The 23,327-nt window shown below is 48.0% G+C and overlaps 1 protein-coding gene across 1 annotated transcript in view; it reads right to left on the bottom strand.

The window, feature by feature from the left end:
- The window catches only part of LOC146188847 (scoloptoxin SSD14-like), a 41,139-nt gene extending 19,367 nt beyond the window's left edge, over positions 1-21,772 (bottom strand). The window contains exons 1-6 of the mRNA XM_084605135.1: positions 21,591-21,772; positions 17,784-17,909; positions 16,771-16,871; positions 15,098-15,293; positions 13,268-13,425; positions 9,994-10,136 (exon numbers count right to left, since the gene is read on the bottom strand). Coding sequence (XP_084461261.1) covers positions 9,994-10,136; positions 13,268-13,425; positions 15,098-15,293; positions 16,771-16,871; positions 17,784-17,909; positions 21,591-21,772 — 906 coding nt within the window. The remainder of the gene's footprint in view (positions 1-9,993; positions 10,137-13,267; positions 13,426-15,097; positions 15,294-16,770; positions 16,872-17,783; positions 17,910-21,590) is intronic.
- Positions 21,773-23,327: the final 1,555 nt, after the last annotated feature.

Raw genomic sequence — 23,327 nt, 5'->3', positions numbered from 1 at the left:
CCTTAACGTCACTATCGACGGACATCCCATCCCTTCTGTCTCTTGCATCTGTATTCTCGGTCTCTTTCTCCAATGCAATGGCAAACACACTACTGTCCTTTCCTGCCTTACTACCACCGTCCAGCAGACGGTATGGCTGATCCAACGGGTCGCTAACCGACACTACGGCATGCGCGAGCACGACCCCCGTCGTCTTGTTCAGGCCTTTGTGCTAAGCTGCCTTGTCTACTCCCTCCCCTACCTCTTTCTGTCTCGTACCGAGGAAGACAAGGTCAACTGTCTCATCCGCCAAACCTTTAACTCGGCTCTTGGGCTTCCCACTTCCACCCCCACTTCTCGTCTACTGGTGATGGGCGTCCACAATACTCTTTCAGAACTTGTGGAGGCCCATCGCGTAGCACAACTCGATCGTTTATCTCGCACCACCCCTGGCAGAGCCCTTCTTACTTCCCTTCGCTTGACCCCTGTCTCCCCTATCTGCGTCACCCATCCCTTGCCCAGCTCCCTCTTCTCCATGCTCACTGTCAAGCCCCTTCCCAAGAGCATGCACCCTGAGAATCATGCCGCTCGCCGATCTGCCCGTGCCTCCACCCTCTGGTGCCAGTACGGTACACGGTCTGACGCCGTGTATATTGATGCGGCACCCTACCTCTCGCATCCCGCCTATGCCCTGGCCACTGTCTCTAATACACGAGCCCCCCTCTCCGTCGCCACTATCCATGCTCTCACTTCCACTGCTGCAGAGGAAGCAGCCATCGCCCTCGCCATTGCCAGCCCACCAGCCCTTTTCATATTTAGCGACTCTAAGACCGCAGTCCGCAACTTTGCAAAGGGTAGGATCTCTTGCTCTGCGCTCAATATTGACACACCGCTGCCCATCTTCTAGTGCCACCAAGTGGCCGAATGTCTTGGCGCGTGGCTGAGCGTCGTCCTCGTCTGTCTCGAGTTTCGCTTGATTAAAAAAGAAGGCAGCCAACAATGCAAACACGGGGGCCAGTTGGTTGATCATTCTGTGGAATACTGCGCTACTTGATAGACAGAGACAAATGGAAGACGACACACGAATGCAGCGCAAACTTACAACTATTTATTTTTATCGACAAAACACGTACATATATACATATAGCATTCTTGTCAAATCACAAACACATCATTCATGCTTGTGATCACGTACGTTATCATTTCGACCACAACTCCGCATCTGCACAGCTATCATATGAATGATGTGTTTGTGATTTGACAAGAATGCTATATGTATATATGTACAGTACTCACGGATTGAAATAGGACACTCGGAGCGCGTGGCCGTCGCTGCATGCAGCGCCACCCGTAGATGCTCATGGAACCGAGGTGCTGCATTGTGGTATAGCGCGAGGGGGAGAACATCTAAAAACCAGAACTGCTCCTTCCGGTCGCAAATAAGCCGGCCTGTTGTTTACCACACTGCCTTGCATGCAGCGACGGCCACGCGCTCCGAGTGTCCTATTTCAATCCGTGAGTACTGTACGTGTTTTGTCGATAAAAATAAATAGTTGTAAGTTTGCGCTTCATTCGTTTGTCGTCTTCCATTTGTCTCTGTCTATCAAGTAGCGCAGTATTCCACAGAATAAAAAAGAAGGCAGCTCGGTTGTTCTTCTGTTTGCTACGTGTGTTGGTGACATTTGGTGGATTGTGCAGGATAAGATCCCATGTACGTTGCCCCCGAACACGTCAGTGACGCTGCCCATCCACGCTCAGACGCCACTCCCGTCCATAAAGCGAGCCGTCGCCTCCGAGGCCTACAACCCGAGTTCGAACCACTGACCACACCGCTGTGAACCATGACATCTACGACGGGCAGCCAGGCAAGTCAGCATTCCAGCAACGCCCCACCGTATGTCCTTCTCGCACCTCGATCACCGCCATCATTCCACAGTGACCGGTTCGAGGATGTCGAAGACTGGTTGGCCACTTTTGACCTTGCGGCCGCATTCAACCAATGGGACGATGAGCGGAAGCTAATGAATGTGTACTTCGCACTGCAAGACTCGGCAAAGACGTGGTTTGAGAACCGCGAGACGCCCTTCGTCAACTGAGCAGTCTTTCGCTGTGAGTTGCTCACAACGTTCAGCTCGAGTACGCGCAAAGAAAACACAGAGATAGCAATCCGTTCGAGGTCTCAGCAGTCAAACGAGAGCGTGGCCATGTTTGTCGAGGACATGATGCGACTTTTCGATCGGGGCGACACTACCATGCCCGAGGCAACGAAAGTACGGCACCTCATGCGCGGGGTGAAGGAACAGTTGTTCGCTGGCCTCATTCGTGACCCTCCAAGAACTGTCGCAGATTTCGCGAGAGAAGCTACGAGCATGGAACGTTCACTGCAGGAACGCTGTACCCAATACGGCCGTCAGGCAAGCGTAGCGGCCACACCCTACTGCGCGTCCGTGCCAGCAGCTAGGGACGAGGCATTGCGGGAGCTTGTGAGGAGCATCTTTCGCGAAGAACTGCAGAAACTCCACTTGAATGCACCACCTGCAGTGAATTATTCTACCAGAGAGGTCATTCGTGATGAAATCCGGCGAGCGGTGCAGCCACCACCAGCACCACAACCAGAGCCATGCATTATGACGTATAGTGATGTCCTACGTCGACCTGCCCCCGAGCCACATTCATTCCGCCCCGTTGTCGGACCACCGCCTCGCTACCTGCGTCCCGTCGAGCAGCAACAAGATCTGCGCCCTGTCGAGCCGCAGCAAAACCAGCGTCCCGCCATCAGCAAGGCGCACTTGTGGCGCACACCCAACAGACGGCCGCTCTGTTATCACTGCGGCGAGCCTGGCCACATTCTACGCAAATGCCCATACCGGAGAAAGGGCTTAAGAGGATTTCCACCGAACGCGCCTCGACCTCGCTATGGAGAAAGACCACAGGAGATTGAGGAATACCTGGCTGCTAACGAGATGCACCCGACGTCACCGCAACGGCAGCCGCGATCGTCATCCCCGAGGCGTTCTGGGTTACCCAGTCGATACTCTTCCTCTGGGCAATTCAGAGGCACGTCCCCTCACCGGGAAAACTAAACACGGCGACCTCTGGGGGTGAGGCCGCCGCTACAGCTCAGAATAAACAGCCTCCACCCGACGATTTGACGCGACGGCCCGAGCGGCGACGACCCGATCCGACGAACTTACCGACGTGCTGCGAACGCATTGTTTCCGGGGAAATTTTTGTAACCGCCGACAGTTGGGATGTAACCGCACTTGTGGATACCGGCGCCGATTTTTCCGTCATGGGCAGCCAGCTAGCAACGACACTCCGTAAGGTTCTGACGCCTTGGTCTGGGCCAATGATGCGCACTGCCGGTGGCCATGTCATGACGCCGATTGGCATGTGCACTTGCCGCATAGAGATCTGCGGTCTTACTTTCACTGGCACCTTTGCCGTATTAAAAACTGCTGTAAAGATCTGATTCTAGGCATGGATTTTCTGCAAGAGTATAGTGCTGTTATAGACCTTCGGGAGCAGCTCACAGTATCGTTTTCAACCAAGCGAGCCGTTGATAGAAACACGGACTTCCGGAAAACGATGTTGCGCGTCTCTGACGACCACATAATAATCCCTCCGAGAGCGAGCAAGTTCGTCACAGTCAAATGTGATCACAGCACCGACACGCGTGGCATTGCCGAAGCTAACATGTCGCTGCTTCTGACTCGACAAGTTTATGTAGCTCGGGGCCTTGTCGAACTTGTCCGTGGGCAAGCCGAAGTGTTAGTGACAAACTTCACGTGTGAACCCCAACATTTGACGGCGAACACGACGGTAGCTTATTTTGAAGAACTTGAAGAATGGACAGGCCAGTACGCTTTATCGAACACGTCAGACCTCGACAATGCGACGTCTACAGCCATTCAGACCGATTTGAACCCACACCTCTTGCCCAGTCAGAAACGCTGCATAGAGAATCTTATCAATTCGTTCCGCGATTGTTTTGCATCAACCTCCAAGGTGCGACAGACGCCACTAACGAAGCACCGAATTATAGTTGCCGACGACCAACGTCCACTATGCCAGCGTCCTTACCGGGTGTCTTCAAAAGAACGTGACGCAATCCGCCGCCAAGTAACAGAAATGCTCCAGGACGACGTTATCCAGCCGTCGACGAGCCCGTGGGCTTCGCCTGTTGTCCTTGTCGCGAAGAAGGATGGAACCTTGAGGTTCTGCGTTGATTATAGACGCCTCAACAACGTCACGAAAAAGGATGTGTATCCCCTGCCGCGCATAGACGACTCCCTCGATCGCCTTCGCCATGCCACTTACTTTTCGTCACTTGACCTCCGCAGTGTATATTGGCAAATAGAAGTTGACGAGCGAGACCGTGAGAAGACAGCTTTTATTACGCCAGACGGTTTGTATGAGTTTAAAGTGTTTCCGTTTGGCCTGTGCTCGGCCCCTGCTACATTTCAACAAATGATGGACACCGTACTCTCTGGCCTGAAGTGGCAGTCATGCCTCGTATATCTCGACGACGTTGTAATTTTCTCGGACACGTTCGACGAGCACCTGAAACGTTTGCGCGCTGTTTTCGAGGCCATCCGATCTGCTAGTCTCTCTCTAAAGCTCGAAAAATGCCACTTCGCTTTTAATGAGCTGAAATTTCTCGGCCACATTGTCAGCGCTCGTGGTGTTAGCCCAGACCCAGAAAAGACGGCCGCTGTCGCTTCATTCCCCAAACCAGAAGATAAACGAAGCTTGCGTCGATTTCTCGGCCTCTGAGCGTACTATCGTCGCTTTTTCCACAATTTCTCCAAGATCGCTGAGCCTCTGACCAGCCTGACAAAAGACGCCGAACCGTTCGTTCGGGGCCCCGACCAGGAACAAGCCTTCGCGGAACTCAAGTCCCGTCTCCAATGTACACCTATACTTGGCCACTTCGACGAAGAGGCTGACACGGAACTGCACACGGATGCCAGTAACATTGGCTTCGGTGCGGTCCTTGTTCAGTGGCAGGACGGTGCAGAACGCGTCATTGCTTACGCCAGTCGCACTTTGTCCCGTTCTGAAGTTAACTATTCAACTACGTAAAAGGAGTGCCTCGCTGTTGTGTGGGCAGTCATGAAATTTCGTCCCTACTTGTACGGTCGTCCGTTTCCTGTCGTGAGCGACCATCACTCACTGTGTTGGCTGGCAAACCTGAAAGATCCATCGGGTCGGCTTGCTCGATGAAGCCTTCGGTTGCAAGAATTTGACGTTACTATCGTGCACAAGTCAGGCAAGAAACACAGTGATGCTGACTGTCTGTCCCGCGCCCCTACTCCCTACGACACGGACGGCTGCGACGACGATACCGCTTTCCTAGGTGCTATCACGTCGTCCACGTTAGCCCGAAAGCAGTGGGCCGATTCTGAACGTTTGCCCCTCATCGAATACCTCAAAGGAACAGGGTCATCTCCTCCTCAGCTCTTCAGGCGCGGACTGTCGTCATTTTGCTTGCGCGATGGTGTGCTCTACAAGAAGAACTACGGTCCAACAGAAACTGTTTATCTGCTAGTAGTACCCACCACGCTTCATGACGAAGTTCTTCGTGCGTGTCACGACGACCTTTCTTCCGGCCATCTCGGTTTTTCTCGCACATTGGAACGGATACGCCGAAAGTACTACTGGCCCAAGCTAGCTGTCGTTGTGCACCGCTACGTCCGTACCTGCCGTGAGTGCCAGCGGCGGAAGACACCGCCCATTAAACCAGCTGGTCTCCTGCAGCCTATCGATCCCCCGAAATTCCCATTTCAACTGGTAGGCATGGACTTACTGGGCCCATTCCCGAAGTCCTCAATGAGTAACAAGTATATAGCGGTTGCCACTGACTATCTCAGCCGCTACTGTGAGACCAAGGCCATTCCCCGTGATACCGCAGAGGAAGTTGCGCATTTCTTCATTCATAACATTGTACTCCGTCACGGCGCCCCAACAGTCGTCTTAACTGACAGGGGAACCTCGTTTACGTCGGCACTCACGAGCGAGGTCCTTCGACTCAGTGGCACCACCCACCGCAAAACAACTGCCTATCATCCTTAAACTAATGGACTAACTGAGCGGCTTAACAGGACAATTGCCGACATGATTTCTATGTATGTAGACGAGGATCATGGAAACTGGGACCGAATTCTGCCGTACATCACGTTCGCATACAACACTGCGCTTCAGGAAACCACACGCTTCATTCCATTTCATTTGGTCCATGGACGCGAACCTTTGACTATGCTGGATGCCATGCTTCTTCCGGATTCTGCTCCCTCCACTGTCGTGGGGGCTGACCACTTTATTCGTGACGCAGAAGCCGCACGCCAACTTGCCCGACAGCGAATTCGGCACCAACAAGTACACGACGCCCAGCGCTACAACCTGCGACACCGAGTGGTGACTTACACACCCGGCGATCAAGTCTGGGTTTGGAGCCCAATACGGTTGCGAGGGCGCTCTGAAAAGCTTCTGCGCCGTTACTTTGGACCCTACGAGGTGCTCCGTCGCCTCAGCGCAGTGAACTACGAGGTGTTACCACAAGGCACTGTCCGCTCCTCTCGGCATCCGAAGTCTGAAATAGTTCACGTCGCCAGAATGAAGCCTTATTACAGTCGGTAAACAATTTTAGGGTCCAAACCAGAGCCAGAGACTCCCGTATAACTTGCCCCGCTTTTCTTTGTTCCCTTACGTTTGCTGCATCGGGTCGATGCAGCAGGGCGGCAATGACACACCACTGCCCATCTTCTAGTGCCACCACGTGGTCGAATGTCTTGGCGCGTGGCTGAGCGTCGTCCTCGTCTGTCTCGAATTTCACTTGATTAAAAAAAGAAGGCAGCTCGGTTGTTCTTCTGTTTGCTACGTGTGTTGGTGACAATATCCTTAAGCACTCCTCCCCCCCTTCCCGATCTATCCAACTCTTTTGGGTTCCGGCTCACGCGGGGCACCCTGGAAATGAGGCGGCAAATTCTATCGCTCGCAAAATGACCGACCGAGCTGGCCCCCTCCACCCCGGGATGGACACGCGTGACTCCCTCCTCACCTTCCCTCCACTATCGCAACTCCCGATTATCCCTCCCTCCCCCTCACAAGTCCCTATCTAAAATCGAACAGAATACGTGGCGCCATTTACAGGCCCACACCTTACTCTCCCCTGCACGCCTTGCCCTTATTCACCCCGGTGCCTTCTCGCCCCAATGCACGCTTTGCATAGTTTAGAAGAACTTCTTGTTGGGCGAGTTGGTGCATTGCTTTAAAGGAACCAAGATGCGCTATAAAAAGACAGCCACAGGAAAAAGCCAAGGAGACAGACAGAGCGGAAACTATCCTCTGTCTAGTTTGCGCTCTGTCTGTCTCCTTGGCTTTTTCCTGTGGCTGTCTTTTTATAGCGCATCTTGGTTCCTTTAAAGCACGCTTTGCAGCTCTCCACGAGCAGAATATGCTCACATTCTTTACTCTTGTCCGGTGCACTTTCCCCCCGTCTCCTGGTAAATAAACAGCCCGCAGCTGTGGGAGGCTGCTTTGGCCAGCTCGGAGCCGCATATTCAACAGCGGCTTACGACCTGGGCAGCGGAAGTCGCCCCCAGGCGTGACCTGGAGGCCACGACCAGCAGCCGGAAGGCCACCCACGGAACGGCGGCAACATAATTTTACTTTTTTTAATTTTTTTGGCCTTCACTGAATAAAGTTTGTACCGCCACCACCAACTCCGGCACAGTAGTCGGGCGTCTTACCACTGCACCACCCCGGCGGGGCAGTCGACTGAACGCAGAATTCATTTTGAGCCTTCCTTGTATCGGCTGTGCATACTAGCTCAGACAGTAAATATAATAATACAGTAAATCGTGTTGGCACTGACGTTTATCAGAGAGCGGAATTTAATAGCATTAGGAGCAGTGTTGACGCTAGGGCCTGCAGTTACATTTTTAGCATTTCAGGAGATTGTGGACCGAACCTGCTATACAACCACATTCAGGTTCTCTTAATTGAATGAATTAAAGTAATTATAATTTATGATGGTAAAGGTACCTGGCAGATGATTGTACAGCGGTACTCCTTAAATCGCGCATTTTTTCGTTCCTGATGGGGTTGTTTCTTTTCGCGTTAATTGAATCAACTTGCTGTGGCTGTTGGCGGGTGGTTCGCTAACAGCACATTTTTGGGGGGACGCTGTAATTCCGACTTATAGGCTTGCAATGCTTTCGCATGATGAACTCAATTTATTTTTGTAGGTGGCTTTTTATTCCCTTTCTTTCATTCAACACATTTTCAACAGTTATAGAGAGTTGAAAGCGGACGTCGCCAAAAAGCCTAAATAAAGGCATGGCTGGGATTCTGCACCCTCGGTCCGGGACTTAGCTGCGTGGAACGACTGACACTATCACCACAGGTTCCATATATGATGGACACTACAGTCCATACGCATAGATTCAACATGTAACGAGCACTACAGTCTCGTGGTCCTCAGAAACCAAACCGGTACAATAAATCTATGTCAACGAACGCATTCAAAATTCGCCTGGTAACATATAGAATACGTAGGCAAAACGTGTCGAGAAATACTCTTGAAACAATGAGAGAGAAAGTAAGAAACTTCCAGATTCACTTCCTCACGTATCTCATCAAACACAAAGATAGCCATAGAAGGGGAACATGAAAAACAAAATAATGATGCATTTTACCTGCTGGTTCATCCAAAGACAAACGCGAACTACTTAGTTGTTACAGAATCCTATATGGGAGCATCTGGTGTCCGTAGCTAGCTCGGCAACTGGGTGGGTTCAAGATTTCATGTAAGCGTACTTTCGCTACTTGCCTGCTTGAAAGCACCGTCATAAAAAGTGCCTTCATGTATAACGGCCCTTTTTGTGGGACACCCCATTTCCCTTCTAATGCTTCTTAAATAGTTACGCATTTATAAGTAAGAAAACTGTAAGGTCGCGACGGTCCATTTCTAAACGTTTCGGCGCGCACACCGGAGGAAACGGCGCAGACTGAAGTACCGATCCACCCAGCTGCGCCTCATCGCCCCCGTCGACACGAGCGAAAAGGCACGCTCGCCCACGCATACAACCCACCGCGCGGACCTGGTCCTCCTCACTTCGTGTCCTTGCGCGTGCAGACCAGGGCTTCTAAATAGTTCAGAATTTCTCTATCGAGCTGGAGGAGAGGGGCATAGCTTTGGCGGCGACGCGCCTGCTCGCGTAGCTGAGTGCAGAGTAAGTCAGTCTCTGTTGTCAAGTGTAGCTTCCTCCCTTTTTTTGTAAATAAGCTTTCTGTACTTCGTGTTTTTGTTATAGAAAGTTGAGTGTCATCTTGTTACTGCAAGTTCGTCGTCCTTCGTCTTAATGTTTGTGTTAAATACACATCGCCTTCCGAATCGAAGAGCACCTTGAAGAGGTACCGCGAGGAACTGAAAAAGAAGACATCGAACCTGGAATTTACTAGAACTTTGTACAATAGACAGGCAGGAATAAATAAGTTACCCGGAACTTCACTAAACATATTAAACGTGCTAAACCGCTGTTTTGTCATTGTTTGGAAATGTTTTGCTTCGCGGTTAGAGACTGGCACAGATCATGCAAAGTGTTCCTTAGCCAAAATCAAAATTTGGTTGCCTTTGAGAATACGACATGAGCATTATCTGTGATTTCTCGGTTGACACCGCTTGTTAAGAATTAAGGGCATGTAACTAAATGTGCATATGTCGTCGACTCGAAAGCCTCTCGTGAACTGGACACTAGCAGAGGGGTGCTAAATGGCAAGCGAAATTACAGACGTCCACCTGAACGCCGATGCAATAAACGATGCGCCGCGATCTTGAAAATATGTAATTTACTATCTATCATTGGTCTGCGGACACATCCTGCGTACTCCACTTATGAGTAAAGTAAGGCTTTCTGGTCTTACAGGGAGAACAGTGCACAGCTTGAAAACGGACACTGTAGGAGTGACGAACGCTAGGCACGAAGGAAAACCTGTACAGCACCTGCCAACCAGCGCCAGGATGAAGCTGGTCACGATTCCGGACGAAGGCGGTGGGGACGACAGCATGTGACAGCCTTCGCCCAGCGCCACAGTGCTGGCATTGCCCACCCGGGCCTGGTACTCGGCCAGGTCTCGCTCCGTCATCAGGCCTTCTGCGTGCATGTGGGCGTCACAGCCTGTCCCATGGCTCACTGGAGCCCTGGACTGAGGGCTCCACTCAGGAAGAAATGGAAGTTTATATAATAAATGTTTTTCCTCCTCCTCCTCCTCCTCCTCCTCCTCCTCCTCCTCCTCCTCCTCCTCCTCCTCCTCCTCCTCAGTGTGAACTACGGGTGCTACTCATTCTGACCACCAGAGCAGGGGCAAAGGTTGTTTCTTAACACCTCACCATTTTCTGCCTGCGTGTTTGCCGTAACTCTTATCAGTTGCACAGTGTCGATATTTCCCCATGATCAGGCCAACTGCTGATGGTCACTCGAGTCTTCCGTCAAAGAACTGTGCCGTTCATTCCAATCATCAGTGCTAGTTGGGGCGGCGTTTTAGCAGCTATGTGCGGCCGGCTGGGAGATATGCTTTACAGTGCTAACGAATACGTGATTAACTTACGACAACACAAGAAACCTGCATTAACTGGAAACACAATAAACTTTCACTAATTGGTCCAGCAAGCTACGCTTCCTCAATAATAGGGTATTACGCCCAGGTCGTGCGTCGGATGACCATACATAGCTCCACATTGCACATGGGGACAAGCTGAGAACATTCATCAAATAAAGTTGGATCATTTTTTATGGCCCTAGAACACCATCACGGCGACTGCTATGCACCGACGTACGTAGGGCTTCACACACAGCCTAGTGAGTACAACTGCCGTTACATATGGCTGTAGAGCGCCAAAGAATACGCGCAGAATTCTCCCGACATGGCCAGGGGCACGTGAGCATCGTTTCTTTGGAAAGCGTGCTTGCAAGTGTGCTACTATTCGTGGTTTTGTTTCTCTAGTTCTCGCCGAACTTTATTACAGCTTTGATAGTTGTTGTCTTGAAACTTGAAATTTTCCATTACACATAACATCGATACACTTTTACGCTTGACAACAGTATTACCCCGAACATATTTCCTTGCGTTCCGACCCTTCTAATAAACTAAAAATCTACCAATCGCTTTATTCGAATAATCTTCACATAATGCGATAACATCAAGAACCACATATATAGGCAAAAAAATAATATTCTCCACATTCAAGAGTATGACGTCACAGCATGACTGGCTCCCGATGGTGAGTCGCCTCGTGGATCATGAATGCAGTCATAAGCTACCATGTTATGTCAAAGACGAATGTACATAAATTAAAAGCCGGTTCTAAGGAAGCCACATGACCGTTAATGTGTCGGATAGCGCGTCTTAGTCGGGATCCAAGATGCCTCCGGAGCGCTTGATGTCCACCTCACTGTCCCATCTCAAAAGAGCGATCCGAGTTGGCAGAATAACGGTGCTTCAATTACATCTGGACAGATACGGCCTCATTGGGGTAAGCAATGTTTGATTGCTTATATGGATTCACCATAAAGTGTACATGTCTCATTTCGTCGGTTAAATTCCTCTTTGTAGGCGTCTTTAACAGATTCAAATGAGTCAGCTAATTTATTGCACTGTGTAATTAAGGCCTTAAATCTCACGATCAGGTTTTAAGTTAGATTGCATGACTATGTGGTTACACCAGTACTATAACATATTTAGTTTGAAGCTTCCTACACTTGTAATCCACAAAAAAAAGCTCACCCTCCGTGACATTTCAAAATTAGGCTCATACCTCTTGTGGCTCAAAACATTCCCGACACATGATACGTCACTCCAGCTTAATGATTATTGTTTTAGCAAATTTATAAGACTGTCTCGGTAAAAACATCTACTGTAGGAGCATTTTGCGAATACATTTTGTGAGCAATTTTTCACTCTATTTGATCTAACATTTCACTTCATACGTGCATTCGTTATACATGATGATTTCACAGGGAAGCATTGAGCGCACTATTGAAAATACATGAACGTTTGTTTATCTATGATCACATGTGAAGCTAGTATTTTTCTGATTTTTTTGTATTGTGCATTTAATGCGTTTTCTTTTCTTTTCCTCAACTGCTTGCGCTCGCTGTATGCCCAAGAAAAGCTGGGCTCTATCGAGCTTAAACCGCCCGCATTTCTGCCCTGCTTGGCTCGACTGACTTTCGGATGCCATGAAAAACCTGCAGTGAACCTGGCCGTGCCCATCGTAGCGCATTATACCCAGCCTAGCGTGGAAGGCAAGCCTTACTTTAAAGCGCATCCATAGCGCTTTTCTTCGCCCTCTCCGTGCTCTTAACTTAATGAGCAATCGATCTCTTGCAAAGCCATACGTGGCGTTCATAAGGTACGCTACGTCAGCACTACTCCAGAAGCAACAGACCAGAAATGCGACCAGCCAGAAATTCGCCTCGAATAATTCAGAATGACGTTACACATTTGCTGATACCACGGCCGCTGACATCAGGCGCACGATGGGAAACTATAGCAGCGCTGCCAAGGCAAATAATACTGCCTGAAGTAGCCGTCCGTTCTTGTTAGGCGAAGTTGCAATCCGCTGCTCATAGCTGCGCAAGTGTAGCGCTGACATGCGCACTTTGTCGCAGGCTCTTACAGTAATGGTGCAGTGCGGAGGCGGTAACCTGAAGCGTAGGCAGCAGAGTGTTTGGTCGAGAGGATCATGACGTCACTACCACGTGACTTCGTGCGGTAATTTCAAACATCATAAATTGACGTCAAGAATTGAACGAGGGTCGAAATGGCGCGACAATTGGAATGAAGGTTTCTCTAAAGAGGGCGTTAAAAAAATAGAATAAATTAATAAAATATATTTGTCGCCCTTAGAGTTACGATCCAGACGCGTGCCTGGCGGATACGTTAACGCATAGGCCGCGAGGGTCTTAGTACCAACCGTGTTAGTGGGGAACACGATGAACGCGTTGTGACGCGTGTTACTCAGTAACATGTGTTGAGGGAGTTTACCGATGTTGCGGTAATAATCACTTTAAACGTTTGAAAACTTTAGAGAAATCTTTCAAACTTCGTGGAATTAGAATTTGATGTTACTGCGATGTTGCCTACATATTTAGAGCGAAGCCTAAACGTCCTCCAGATTATTTTTGACCTCTGCTATAGCAGTTGTAGCATTGTTATGCAGCTTTTGAGAAGTATGGAAAAATTGTGGCAGTTCTTTTGAGTACATTCAACCAACCCCACGCACGAACGTCGCTCAACAAGTCGGCGGCCAGGCTTCCCTTGTAGAATTCATCGACACCCTTGCTGGCGGACAAAGTCTGCAGCGTGCGAGCCAGGGCTTCGTTCACGACCAGGTCACCCGCCTTCACCAGGGTGTCAGAATCGTTTTTCGTGTATAGTGACCTGCGTGACAAACAATGCGAGATATGCTCGAAGACGATATATGCATTTTAAAGAGCGTGACTTTTCGCACTACGCAATACACGCGGCTCCGCGGCGCATTGATACAAGTGGTTAAACGTGATAGCTCATTTTTACAACTAATTTTATGAGCCTTAAAATATTTCAGCTCGGAGTTAATCTTTTATTACCACTTTTAACCGTGTGTCGTGTATTGTCCATATCTTTCAGATATCATTCACTCGTCGTACAGCTCGTATTTCAACTACTTACATGCTCAATGACAATGCTGTAGAACTAACAAACACAAATACCTTGGGGTGCATCTTCAGTTTTATCTAACATGGCATCACCACATAGAGCTCACCCTCGCTGCAGGTAACAGTTCACTTGGTCTTCTTGAACGCTCCTATCCATGTTAAAAGAAAACTTATACGCCGAAAAATTGAATATGCCGCGGCTATTGGGTACCCACCAACATCGCATCCTTGCTGAACTATGCTGTGCGTTCTATATTTTCAGACTACACACCTTTCACAAGCCTCAGAGCATTAAAGTGATGTTCTGAACTGGAAGACTTATCATGTCGTCGTAAACACGCTCGGTTAACACTTTTTCATAAGCTTTATCACCATCCACTACTGCGCAGTGATTTTTTAGTAATCTCCTGTCATACTTCTACGACTTGATCATGCCTTTAATGTTAAACACGCAAAGTGTTATTTATCGTCTTATGCCAATTCATTCATTCATTACTCGCACTATCATTGAATGGATTAACTGCCATCACAGATCGCTACAGAAACTGACAAAAATTCCAAAACTACTTCGCTGTCACAGAAATGTGTAGAATATTTTGCTGTTTTCTTTTTGTTTCTTTGGATTTTATGCCTAATCAATTATTGTTTCTAGTTGTAATTGTGTACAATTGTATCATGTTATTACAATTGTATCACCCCCCTATGTGATACCCTCTTTAGAGGGCCTCTATGGGTAACCTGAATAAGTAAAACTAAATAAATACCTTTGAAACACTTCGAAACTACAACAGTACTTGCGCTGAACTGTACTTCAGTAACATAGAAAACCAGGTCGGGAAAAAGGCTATTGGGTTTTGCGCTAACTCTCTAGCATGAGGAGCTGGTATCTTTAACACGGTACACGCCATGTTATTAGAACCTAATAAAATTCTGTTAGCTTCATACAGTTTCATTTCATTGGCCCTAGAGTGTGCTTTCCTATAAGTAAAGCTGTTACCAAAAGTCTATCGTTTAAACTGGTCAAATAACCTTACGACGTCACTTTTTAATAGAGGCAAAACGCAAGGATTTCCTTTGCTATGCGGTGTCATTACACGTTAAAGAAGCTCCGGTCGTCCTAATTTCCACTGCTCTCTATCACAGCATCTCTCACAGCCTTTTTCGCTCTGGGGCGTTAAGCCAAAATTTAAAAGGTTAGCCATGTATTAGCAGCAAGGTGCGTGTATGTCAACGAGGATCAAAAGGTGGAGCCACTAACTTTCTAGCGCTTTACACTTAAGACTAAGCTTTTGTCGATTATGCGCTTATTTACGCTATAGTCAGAACAAAAATGTCTGTACGCGTAGGACACTAACTCTTCGTTATCATTAAAAGTTTCCCGTGCATGATGCATATTCGCATTACATAAAGAATACCTGAGCGCTGGGTCTTCGAGGATATGTCGCTTTCGGCGCTCCAACTGAGCTTGCATCTCTGGCGACACGGGAGCCCCCTCGGCCGCCATGTCGATGGCGTCCTCAAATAAGGACGCCCAAGGCACGCGAGAGCCTCCTTCCTTCAGCAGCGCTGTGAAGCCACGCAACTGACCAGGCACGCCAGCCGACCGTACACCTGGACCAATGTAGACAGCCTTGAACTTCAAAGGAGTTGAACTTATGCTAGTTATCATGAGGGGACGGTATCGAAGCCCGACTTAGCAAGGCCGCATTTTGGTGCAGGTGAAATGAAAAAAAAAAAAAAAAAAAGACGGCCCTATTACTGTGCGATGGAGGAGGAAGAATATCCAAAATTAGCAAATTAATCTGGAGTGCTTCGCAACAGCGTCACTCACTCCGTCCTCGGAGCATAGAAACTTTTAAATTCTCGGCAGCAAATGATATTCTGCATTATCATATATCGCATCATGCACTGCTTTCTGAATAAACCGTTAGCTTTATTAAGAGTGAATAAAGCGTCACCTTTATTGGGGAACTGCTCTGGGGCAAAACGTAGTGGATTTAGACACTGATTCGAGATACCGAGATTACTCACCGGTCCGATGCAGCTCTTACTATCCTTGGTGTTCATGGTCATGCACTAAAGGAGACACCGGCTCATGCGACATGCTGCACCTTGTTTTATACTCTCGGACAGCTTTCTTCCACTGTTCAGCGAAGCCTAGGCACAAAAGGAGAAAACGCGAGCCTTTCTCCCCATAATTTGGGGTGTATTGTTCGGAGTAGAGGGTGCAGAGTAAAAGGGGGGTCGGAGTGACGGTGTGGGCTCGATAGGGCTGAATTATCCTATCCAAACAAAACGCGGAAAAAAACGCGTCTCGTTTCTTTTCCTGTCCAGCCTTCGCTGTACGTCGATATTTATTTGTCTGCGATAACAGCGCGCTTCAAACCGATGAAAAAATGGCTCCTCGAAAAAGCGCTGGAAGGTGTACCGAAACGAGAACAGGTGGCATTCCGTGGCTCCTAGGCATCTTCACAGTCTTATACATATCGTCGATGCAACTGATGTTCAATTCTTCCCAAAACATGCCAGGCCGTCTACTGCTCCATCTTCATGCGATCGTTCTGATATATAGGTCAGAGATTTATTGTTTCTCGTTCATTTCTTAACGTCATCGGGAACAGGTACTGTTTTAGTCGCATAAGTTGCTTCCACGGGCAAGCAAGCTCGAGTTTGCAGCAACATTTCAAAACATCCCTACTGAAAAACCAAAAGTTCTACGGGGCAATAACCTCATAAAATCTCCTCTAATCGCAACATCATTATTATAAAGTATCGTACATAATTTATGATAACATCCAAGAAGCTATGAGACCTTATGCAATTATATGCGACTTGTATGAAATTTCTTATGTGAATTGAGTGAGAATGTGAGAAAATGTGGGGTTATTGCCTCACACAATCTTTTCAGTAGGGGTGTTAAATGAACCATTTCAGGCGCCACCTAGACGTAGTAATGATTATGACCAGTTGTAGCATGCTACACGCGTATTCGTCTGACGCCTAATCGGCTAATATGAAATAATTCAGCTCTAAGCGATTGAACTCAAGCACGATAGAGAACTGAAGGCTGTGAAGCTTTGCGACTAACCAAATATGGTGTCGTTCGGGTGAGCGACGTAATGTTCCTCCCGCGCTTGCAATGGAGCCGTTTCGCGAGCGTCCACGTACGTCGCCGGTGGTGTGCCGTTGCTGCGGAGAGACGTGCAAGGAAGAGTTCCTCAGAAGAACACTGGGTGGCACGGCGTGCAAAGACATTCACGCCCTCGTTTCACTGCTATTGCGAACTTCAATCCCTCTAAGGCACGTCGGTAATATGCAGTCACAATTCGAATTCGACCTCTCTGACCAAAAATTATGTGGTTTGAAAAACAATAGCAAGATTTCTGGTCATTCATAATACAGAAGGTGGGCCGAGACGCCTGAACTGCATCTACATAATCGGCTGGCCATTGTATTCTGCAAATACCAACTCCTTGAATGGACACCAATCGAACGTAGCCAAATTTAAACTGATACGACGCGTTTATAGCTGTTAGAATATGATGTAAAAGTTTGCCCGCCATTCCATTCATACCCGTGCACTTAAAGCAACAATGACTCCGTGATCACCTTTGTGAAGCGAACGGTAGCTTCACTTCTGGGACGCGCGGAAGGAGATCTGGCCATAGACTTATTGAATTCTCTTAGCCATTCCCGGCTAATAAAACCGCTCCCCTGATAGATTTGCAGCCTTTTTATTGAAGACAATGGTAATCCAACAACACTGGACAAATTCTGTTTGTCTCCTTAGTTTATCTAGCGGCTTTGACTCAATAAACATGAGAGTTACTATAGCTGTCACCGATAAAATGAGAGCCTCCTGATTTCCGGATTTTGTGCCAACTAGCATCTGGTATTCTGCTTCGTCAAGCCTACACGAAGGTGGGCGATGTCCGACTACTACGATTATATAGGCCTGGTGACGATGCGGATTTACAGTCTGCGTCGTTACCTGGCGCGGACTGTAAGTGTGCAGTAATATCGCGGACTGTATGCACACGTCATTACTAAGCGAGCTCATAAAATAGTTTCTATTTGCGACGATTCATTGGGCGCCCTTACATCTTGTAGTGGAGCGCGAAGAAACCTCCACCCAGGCCGCAGGCATGGGAGAGCACGACACACACGCACAGCATGGACGCCACGGCCGCGTCGGCAGCAGTGCCGTTCAACTTGATCAAGATTTTTCTGCAGAACACGAAGAGAACATGACGTTCTGTAGGTGCTATTGCAAAAAAAAGCAGCTTCGGCCTATAGTGAGAGACTGAGAAAGTCTAGCTGTTTGTACTGCTAAACAAAGATACTAGTGTAAGTCTAACCAACTTATTCCAAGATCATTGCGTCTAAAGAAACCGGTAAAAACACGATTTGGCCTCCATGTGATTGCGAAAGCTGAACGTCATCTCCTTCAGGCAAGGATTGAAGAATGTAAGCTGACAAAAAAACGCCTTGAAAACGAACTGTTCTTTGCAAAGCGACAATTGAAATTTATTGCTCCGGATGTTTTCGCCAGCGTTCAGTTGGTTGCGAACCAAGAAATGTACAGAAGAGAGGAGAGACACCTCAAATCGCAGTATCAAAAGCTGAAGACATTACTTGCTGAAAAGGGGACAGCATGTCAGGGCCACACCAATCTTCGAAACACGGAACCTGTCGTCCTACGAACTCAACCCTTCCGAAGCCAAGGTGCTCAGCCGAGGCTTGAATTTCAACCAAGGGAAGGCACCGGACCCACGAAAAGTTGCATGCGCCGTAGAAGGAGCGGTACGACTGCTTGAACGATACGCTCAGGACGAAGTTCGAACGAAGGCGATAGGAGTGCTGTCGCGCATGATGAAGACGTCATCAAACCGCCCTCTTGGTCAAAGTGAACGCTTAGCAATCAGAAGCCTCCAGGCTAACAAGGATATAGCCATCCTACCGGCAGATAAAGGAAATGTTACTGTTATCCTTAACCGGTTTTCTTACAAGGAAAAAACGGAGGCTTTGCTTCAAGACGAGACCACTTACTGCCGAATCCCGAAAGACCCTACTCCAAAAGTGCAGACGTTTCTTCAAAAAATGCTCACAGAAATTTTCAAGAGCCTCCCTCTGTCTATGAAACGGCTTTATTATCAGTTACTGTGTACAAACGGTTCAGCACCCGCCATTTACGGATTGCCAAAGGTGCATAAACCAGGGATTCCCCTGCGCCCAATAGTGGATTTTAGAAAGTCGCCGTTGCACTCGTTGTCACAGTACCTTCATGGCGTTCTGGCTCCGCTAGTGGGCAAGACAGGCAGGAACATCAAGAATTCATCCGATTTCATCGACAAAGTCAAAGCGGTCGCCCTAGAAGACACAGAGGAGATCGTTTCTTTTGATGTCTGCTCGCTATTTACCAGCGTATCTGTTGATCTTGCAGTTGAAACATGCAAAGAGCGTCTCAAGAATGATACCTCGTGGCAAGAACGGAAGCCTTTTGAAGCAGCGGAACTTTGCCAACTTTTACATTTCTGTCTCGCCAACACGTATTTTACGTACAGCGGCAACTTCTACCAACAGACTTTTGGCACAGCAATGCGGGCAGCCATCTCGGTCACAGCGGCTAACATCGCTATGGAAGCCATCGAAAGCAAAGCTTTGGCCACTTTCCAACCACGACCAAAAGTGTTTCTAAGGTATGTGGACGACTGCTTCTGTGTCATAGACCGAAAGCACATGAGCACTTTCCTCGATCACCTCAACGCCTTGGAGCCCTCAATCAACTTTACTGTTGAGGAAGAGACCGACGGCTGCCTTCCGTTCCTCGACACTGTGGTATCCCGTACCCCGACTGGTCTCAGTTTTCGCGTCTACCGGAAACCGACGCATTCCAGAAGGTACCTTGATTTTAATTCAGCACACCCAGTCAGTCATAAGCGGTCGGTGGTTGCGTCTCTAATCAACCGTGCCAGGGAAGTATGCAATGAAGACGAAGCCCCAGGAAGTATGCAATGAAGACGAAGCCCTAAACCACGAAATGAAGACCATCGAAAATGACTTCAAAAGAAACGGCTACCCGCTGTCGTTCATTCGAAACACGCAAAGAAGATTGGCTCCATCGAAGAAGCCTAGTGCCAGTGAAGACGAAAGTGCCAACGCACCGAAACCGAAACGAGCCCCTATCCCGTACATATCAGGAATCAGTGAGGCACTGGCACTGATGTTCCGCAAGCATGGCGTCAATGTGGCACATGTCCCGACAAGCAAGATACGAAATGAGCCTGTAAATGTGAAAGATCAGCTCCCACGTGCGAAGTTTCCCGGCGTGGTTTACAAAATTTCCTGTGCAGACTGTTCAGCAGTTTACGCAGGCGAAACGAAAGATTTCACGACACGCCTGGAAGATCATCAGTACGATGTACGTAAAGAAAAAGTGACAACGAACGCAATCGCAGAGCATGCGCAAGAGACTGGCCATGAAATTAACTGGGATGAAGCAGAAATAATGACAACGGAAAAGAACGTATCAGCCCGCCGAAATCTCGAGTCACTAATCATCCAGACAACATCTAACACAATAAACAAGAATGATGGCACACTGCATCCTATCTACGCGAAATCTCTAAGAACAGTACTAACTGCTACAAAAAGCCCGGGACGTCCGGCCGGTTGTTCATTGTGAACAAGGGAGCCGTAGCGCTCCCGAAACATCATTTGTTTTAAATTTGACCATGGTCAGTGACCAGTGAATCGATCAACAAATAGTGTTTATTATATTTTTTTATAATTGTATAATTGCGAATACCTGATACCTATAATCGAGCGAACTGCCAGTTAGCCCATTAAAGTATTTGGAAGAATGAACTTCGCACTAACAATGCTCAAACGAAATCAAGCTCCACAATATTCTATATTGTTGAGAATACGAGAAATATTATTCCACATTGTCCAGCTGTTATATACCAGGTGGAAGAACTTAAAAAGAGATGATGCAATATATTAGTTCCCAGATGAAACCGTGCGAGGAGCATGACAGAGTGGCTGCATACATAAGGAACCAAGAGAGGGCAGTCCACGTGCTCCGAACGACCTATGAAACACAGACCACAAAAATATACACAAATTAATCTGCAACCTCTGCACATTGTGCAAATATATCTTTAGCTGGTACATTACACGGCGCCAAAATTACTCATATTGTGTACTGCATTGATTGAGCGATGCCGTACAATCGTATAGAGAAGAATTTGACGTACCGTTAAATAATAGGAAGCATGATGACAGCAGTGCGATGGGGTGCAACCGTTGCCTGCCTTACGTTATGAACATAAGCGATGCATTCCATAACTACGACTCGCGCGTGCCACACTTGCCATACAGCCTCATGAATCATTTATCGCAAGGTGAAGAAAAGAGTTTTTCATTTTGTCTCCCGTATGACAAACGGCTCACTTTGTTACAAAGGAATCCGATCACGCGCGAGAGTTTATCTAAATCGGTGATATCTCTGTCGTATAACTTGCAGCAGCCGTTACACAAGGCACTATAAAATTGCAACGTTTTTTCTTCGTGTAAAAAGTGCGCACTTGGTTTCTAACGAAAATGATAACTTACAGAACTACTTGATCACAGTCTCATATTGAATGACAGTGTGGATTAGGCCCAAAGATTCAAACTTAAAATGAATTCACGTGATTGCAGTTTCTCCGTACAAAATGCCAACAGGAATAGCTGCGTTTCAATTTCTGGCATCACGTAGCTCCTGAAGGTTGAGCTATCGGTGCAGATAGCCGACCCACGAGCTAACTCGACCCTCATGTTAGTGCCCCTTAAAGGATTAGAAGATCGAACTGTTTCAGTGTGGAATACGAGACGCCCACGAGCCGTCACCACAGCGGACCATACCTGGGCACGTGCTTGCAGTTATCGTCGCCCACGATGGCAGCCCAGTGTGCGAAACTGCCCATGGGCGCATTGCTGATGGGCCTCTTGCCCCGTACGGCGCGCCGGAAGACACTCACGCGCAGGTACAGTAGCAGCCCGGTAGAGAGCAGCACCACCAACGCCACGGTGATCACAACGCCCATCCCGCTCGCATGGAGGTTCCCGATGTGGCGTGACCTGCGCATGCGTCCAAGGCCGCGAGCAGCACCATTGCATCCACCGAGGAACAGCGCTTAGACATTTTTTATTTGCTTTTGGTACCCATTTTTATTATAATTTTTCAACCTGCGCGGAGAATGGATACTGGTCTATAATTGGTTTACAAGAATAATATGCTGAGAAAAAGGTGAAGTTGTAATCATCAACTGAATTCGTACGTAAGAAAAGTAAATTGTGCGCTTAAACTTGCTGAATTGCGGAACGGATTCGGAAGGAGGCAGTAGTTGCGGGTTACGAATTAATTGGCGTCATGCATTGTATGTGTTCGACACAAATTGCAAAATTTCCTATGAACGTCAGTCTATGCGAGATCAAGAACCTTTAGATAGGTACAATGAAATATCGGGAAGCCTCGGGAAGGAACAGCAGTTTACATTAGGTAGCAAAGTACTGGAAGTAGTAGGCGATTATGTATACTTAGGACAGGTAGTAACCGCAGATCCGGACAATGAAAAGGAAATAACAAGAAGAATAAGATTGGGATGGAGCGCATTTGGCAAGCACTCGCAGATTATGACTAGCAGCTTACCGGTATCGCTCAAGAGGAAAGTATACAACAGTTGCATCTTGCCTGTACTCACCTATGGGGCTGAAACGTGGAGGCTAACCAAGAGAGTTCTACTTAAGTTGAGGACAACCCAGAGGGCTATGGAACGAAGAATGGTAGGGGTAACATTAAGAGATATAAAGCATGCAGTGTGGGTCAAAGAAATAATTCAAGTTACCGACATTCTAGTGGAAATAAAGAAGCAGAAATGGGCATGGGCAGGACATGTAGTGCGAAGAGAGGATAACCGATGGTTGCTTAGGGTAACAAACTGGATTCCAAGAGAAGGAAAGCGTAGCAGGGGGCGGCAGAAAGTTAGGTGGGTGGATGAGGTTAAGAAGTTCGGGGGGTTAAGTGAATGCAGCTAGCACAGAATCGGGTTAAGTGGAGAAATATGGGAGAGGCCTTCGCCCTACAGTGGGTATAGTCAGGCTGATGATGATGATGATGAATGAAATATCATCTGGGAACAACAGAGTGTACAGCATGCCTACAGGCCATTTCTAAAAGGTTTTGTCCTCACATTGTCGTATCGCTGAAGAGTGGCCTTTCGGGTGCGGGTGTCTTATGCTTCCTGGCCGTGATGCTCGGTGGTCGCACGTCCGCTGCCAGCTTCATGGAACTCCCCGCCGTCTTTCCAGACTGCGCAGTCCGGATTAAAGCGCGAGCAGACCGGTAGGTTATCACCTCATAAAAATAATCATTACATACATTCTTATCCTTTGCACAAAATATTAGGCGAGCAAACAATAGCCTTGCAAGTCAAGCAGGATCTGCAAGGGAAGACACACACGAGAACCACTGTCGCCTCGTATTCCGTTTGAAAATACAGGACATGTGTCCGCCCAACTTTTTTCCCTGCTTCCTCATTCCCAAAGAGCATCTGCCTCAGTGGTGGAGTGGTTATGATGTTCGCCTGAAGGCATTACGGG

Source organism: Amblyomma maculatum, chromosome 5 (assembly GCF_055883805.1).
Source record: "Amblyomma maculatum isolate TAMU_Amacu chromosome 5, ASM5588380v1, whole genome shotgun sequence".
Classification (NCBI taxonomy): domain Eukaryota; kingdom Metazoa; phylum Arthropoda; class Arachnida; order Ixodida; family Ixodidae; genus Amblyomma; species Amblyomma maculatum.
Note: the sequence above shows the minus strand (reverse complement) of the source record. Positions and strands in the feature narration are given on the sequence as shown.